This window comes from Sinocyclocheilus rhinocerous, unplaced genomic scaffold (genome assembly GCF_001515625.1).
Source record: "Sinocyclocheilus rhinocerous isolate Xijiao unplaced genomic scaffold, SAMN03320098_v1.1 scaffold335, whole genome shotgun sequence".
Classification (NCBI taxonomy): domain Eukaryota; kingdom Metazoa; phylum Chordata; class Actinopteri; order Cypriniformes; family Cyprinidae; genus Sinocyclocheilus; species Sinocyclocheilus rhinocerous.
The window spans coordinates 99,064-104,121 of NW_015659708.1; the positions used below are offsets into that span (position 1 = coordinate 99,064).

A 5,058-nucleotide genomic window follows, 5' to 3' on the forward strand; every position below is an offset into this window, starting at 1 on the left:
ATTACTGCCACCTATCTCTCAAATGGACCATTGACACTCCTAATTGAGATTGTAGTGTCAATGGTCCATTTGAGAGATAGGTGGCAGTAATGCACTTATAAGTCTGCGATTCGCCGTAAAGCAAGAAGAAGAAGACGCGTCAGGCGCCGGCTGGTGAGAACGCGCTCAGGACAGTTCAGGCATTGCGGTGAATCAGAGGTAAAAAACAATATAAATACTGTTCAGTTTCTTGCACGGACCGATCGTTTTGTGTCTTTTCACATCAGTGTATCATCACGAGCCGCAGGGTTTCATTTGGTTTTGTTTGTGTATGTTTTTTTGACTCTCAAAGGCGTGATTCCCATTCACTTACATTATATATGACTGACAGACTGCAACGGTTTGAGTTAAAAATCTTCGTTTGTGTTCTACTGAAGAAACAAAGTCACCTACATCTTGGATGCCCTGGGAGTAAGCAGATAAACATCAAATTTTCATTTTTGGGTGAACTATCCCTTTAATTCCAATTTAATGTGAAGCTCAAATGCTATGTATAAACCTTTTCAGGAATTAAATTGTTTATTTTGTTTTATTTATTTATTTTTTTCAGTTATATGTTGCGTTGACTAATATTTTGTTTTCTTTTTAAAGCAGAATACTGCCACAAAGTCAGAGAAAAATCACACCGACAAAATCGCAAACCATCAGAACATATGTGATGTTTAATACAGCTGGAAATACAATATCTTAAAAAAATACATAAAAGATAATTAAATTACTACCATTTTTAATAGTGTTCATTTAAAACTATGCACAAAATTGCACAAAGATATAAGCATTTAAAACATTCTAACTAAGAATTAGAGGGTAGCAACCAAAGACTTGGTTGCTATGGGGAAAAATGCAACGGAAAAATGAATGGGGAAAAATGCAACGCTCAATATGGCCGCTCAATCGCAAGAAGGTCCGCCTTCTGAATGAAAGAGCCAATTGCTAATCGGTAAAGTCGGCGTGTCACTGCACCTGCCGTTAGAAGTCCCGGTTGCTATAGAAACAGTCAGCGCTCTAAAATGTGCGCTTAGGACTGTGCATGCGCACTGGCTGATCTAGCCTAAATAATACGCTTTTTATAATGCTATTTGAGCAAAATAAACAACATTTAAGATTTTTGTCAGTTGTCGTCAGATTTCTTTGGTGATTTCAAATATGAAATTTAATCGCAAGCTTCATGAACAGTTTTGGAAAATTTGTTGTTTCCCCATTCAAAGAAATAGAAGTTGCACTTGCATGCCCGAGAGGCGTTTCAAAGATGGCCGCCGAGTGATATGACTTGCCTTAAAGAGACTTTGGTAGCAACTACATTGCACTATTAAAGGGATAGTTCACCCAAAAATGAAAGTTTGCTGTTAATTTACTTACCCTCAGGCCATCCAAGATGTAGGCGAGTTTTTTTCTTGAGTAGAACAGTAAAGAAGATTTTTTGCTGAAACCTTGGTGATTCATAAAATGCAAGTCAGCGGCTGCCCGTCTTTAATACCCAAAACCCATGGCTCCTGACGATATATTGAGGTCTTATGAAGCAAAACGATTGTTCTGTGCAAGAAACTGAACTTATTTACAGCATTATTATTTTTTAATTAATTAAAAAATTTTTTGCGTTTTTGACTTCATGATGATAGGACAGTTTAGAGTTGACAGGACTCGGGAAAGGCTTTTAGTTTAGTTTTACTTGATTGATTGTTTAATCTGCTGTTCTGAAGAATATTATCATACATTCAGCAAGTCTGTTTTGTGTTTAGGAGTCGCATGATGGAGCAGTACTTCTCCCACAGTGGCCACTACTGTCTGAACCTGGACAGCGGCATGGTCATCGACAGCTACCGCATGGGCAACGAGGCTCGCTTTGTCAACCACAGCTGTGAGCCCAACTGTGAGATGCAGAAATGGTGAGTAAAACAAAACCGTTGATGAGTCACTGAAGAAGTACAATAATAAAATTCCATCAGCTTCTGATGTTCTGAATCAGAAAGGTCATTTTTAACGATGAGTCACTGGGGACGTGGACGATCACAAGTACTGAGTGAGCAATGACTTTATCCTTTAGAAATGGCTGTATTATGAACAAACCATGGTCATGTTGAACAAATTAAAGAGGAAGAGGTCACTGCTGTTGAAACTGTTGTTTCATAAATTAGCTTAATTAGTCAAAATCTGAAGGATTATATATTAGCAACGAGATTGTGAACTCAAGATCCAGGTCAGTGACCAACATCTGCTTGGTACCGTAACACAATTACACACACATTAGGTGTTGGTGTTCACACATAGTCCACAGAAAAATGTAATCTCCTCCATCTCTTGCTCTGTCTACGTTTTTCTCTTTCACACACACATACACACATTAAAAACAGTGCTTGTAGGCTGGATGGTGGCAGATCATCCATCTTGTCACAGAAGAGCGATTATCTATAGCTTGTGTTTTAGGGTGGGGGACACAGCTGTGCTGCCCAGTGGTTAGCTGTTAGAGCACACACACACCCACATCTGTGGCAAAATGGCCTCATTCTACCTTATTGCATAATGTACAACTCAGCCTAGTTGTTCAATATCAAACCCAGAATGCTTGATGTTGCTTGAGTTCATTTGCTTTCGAGGCTCAACATTCATATGCAGCGTAGCTACAATATATTAAGGCCCAATCCCAATTCTACCCCTTAGCCCTTCCCCTTTCCCCTACCCCTCCGTTTCGCGCGTTCACGTGAAGGGGTAGGGGTGTCTCAATTCTCTTTTGGTTGGAGGGGTAGGGGTAGGGGAAGGGCCAGATAGCACTTCAAACGAAGATTTTTCGGGACCACACTTCAAACGAAGGGGTATGAATTATCTCAGCGTAAACCGGCTTCAGCGGCAACATGGCTGCCCGAGAGAACAAAAAGACACAAATGTAAGCATTTTTTGGCATTAATAAAGATTTTAACGAAAAGTAATCATTTGTTTTATGTTGCATTCAATCGTGAGTTCATATTACGGTCATGTTACTCAAAGAAATGTCAAGGGGAAGGGGTATAAAATAGAATTGGGATTGGGCCTAAAGCAGTAAGACAGACAAGGCGTTTAACATGATTACACTACAGTTCAACAGTTTTTGGAAAGAAAATAGTAGTCTTATTCAGGAAATTGATCAAAAGTGACAGTAGATCATTAGATCAAGTGACATGGTTGCAAAAAAAATCATATTTCAAATAAATGCGGTTCTTTTGGATTTTGTATTCATTGAAGAGTCCTGAAAAAAATGTATCACGGTTTCCACAGAAATATTAAGCAGCACAACTGTTTTCAGTGTTGATAATAAAAAATAAATGTTTCTTGAGCAAGAAAACAGGATATTAGAATGATTTCTGAAGGATCATGTGACACTGAAGACTAGAGTAGTGATGCTCCGCAGCTTTCTGTATTGTTGCTTTAGAAACTTGACTAAGGTTGAGTTGAGTTTAAATCATCAGTCTGTCCGTCTTTCTTTCAGGTCGGTGAATGGAGTGTACCGTATTGGTCTGTTTGCTTTGAAAGACGTCGACAGCGGAACAGAGCTGACATATGACTACAACTTCCACTCCTTCAACACAGAAGAACAGGTACGTTGGAAGAGTTGAGGCCACCCGTATCCTGCATGTCAGGAACGTGCCTGTCTGAAGCATGTACATACACATGCACAGTGTGTATGTATGCAGCTGTGTTTTGTAGCGGATGATCGGTGGTGTTGATTCAATCACTCATAGCCGCTTAATAACTTCAGCCACAGAGTTTAGAAGACTTGAGAATTATTATTTTTTTTTTAAGCTTTTATTTATTGTAATATTTCACATTAACAAGGTTGATTACCACTGATAGTTTACATTTATTTTTCTTTTTTTAACATTTTAACATCAGGTTTTTGATATGCTGGTGGATTGGACCTGTAGTAGATGTTTAACATTTTCCTCTTGCTTGCCAAATGATAATGTTTCTCTGCTCTTGTTGCTATGCAGCAAGCCTGCAAGTGTGGCTCAGAGGGTTGCCGTGGCATCATTGGCGGCAAGAGCCAACGAATCAATGGGCTGCCTGGGAAAGGGGGCGGATCAGGGGGCGGAGCCCGGAGGCTGGGGAGACTGAAAGAGAAACGCAAGTCCAAACACTCACTGAAGAAACGGGTATGACACAGTTCATTCAATAATGATGCACTACTATTGGCTACAGTAGCTGCTAGTACAACATTTTCCTAATGCAAAACCATTATTTTGTATTTGACCATTAAGGAGGAAGAGTCCAGTGACAGCAGCAAGTTTTACCAGCACCTTTTAATGAAGCCTATGTCAAACAGAGAGAGGTAGGATGCCATCACACACTTTTAATTTTCTGGTTTTAAAGGGTCATATTTTACACGCTTTGCAAGTCCAATTACCAGTAGAGGATGTATTTGTAACAAAAACAGTCATAATTTCATTTTACATTTGGCACATTGAAATAAACGGAGTGACTTTATATGAAACGACCTAATATAATAGACCAATCTCTCACACTCAGACATCCTCTGCTGGTTTCTTGTTGAAATTAGGAACTTTGTGCTGAAACATCGAGTGTTCCTGCTGCGGAATTGGGAGAAGATGCGGGAGAAACAGGAACTTCTTAAGCGAGAGGGAGAGCGAGAGAGGGAGAACAGTGGTTTGTCTCTTTACACACGCTGGGGAGGAGTCATCCGCGATGATGGCAACATCAAGTCAGGTGTGTGGACATGCGCACAATTCATCAACTTGATCTCAAGTGTCATTATTCTGCTTTGAGACTTCAGGTAAATGTTGCACGATTAGCATTGTGTGTTGCTTTTTTCCAGATGTATTTCTGACTCAGTTCTCAGCGCTGCAGACGTCACGCTCTGTGCGCACACGCAGACTTGCGGCAGCCGAGGAGAACACGGAAGTTACACGCACTGCACGCCTGGCACACATCTTCAAGGAGATATGTGACATGATCACAAGCTACAAGGGTAAACAGACACTAATTCATTCACACAAACCATCATACTTTACAAAAAAAAAAAAAAAAAAA

General features: G+C 40.0%; 1 protein-coding gene across 1 annotated transcript in view; it reads left to right on the forward strand.

Annotated features, from left to right (window-relative positions):
* The window catches only part of LOC107724081 (histone-lysine N-methyltransferase ASH1L-like), a 23,882-nt gene that overhangs the window by 16,065 nt on the left and 2,759 nt on the right, over positions 1-5,058 (forward strand). The window contains exons 10-15 of the mRNA XM_016532854.1: positions 1,779-1,925; positions 3,500-3,608; positions 4,002-4,163; positions 4,269-4,339; positions 4,568-4,734; positions 4,844-4,996. Coding sequence (XP_016388340.1) covers positions 1,779-1,925; positions 3,500-3,608; positions 4,002-4,163; positions 4,269-4,339; positions 4,568-4,734; positions 4,844-4,996 — 809 coding nt within the window. The remainder of the gene's footprint in view (positions 1-1,778; positions 1,926-3,499; positions 3,609-4,001; positions 4,164-4,268; positions 4,340-4,567; positions 4,735-4,843; positions 4,997-5,058) is intronic.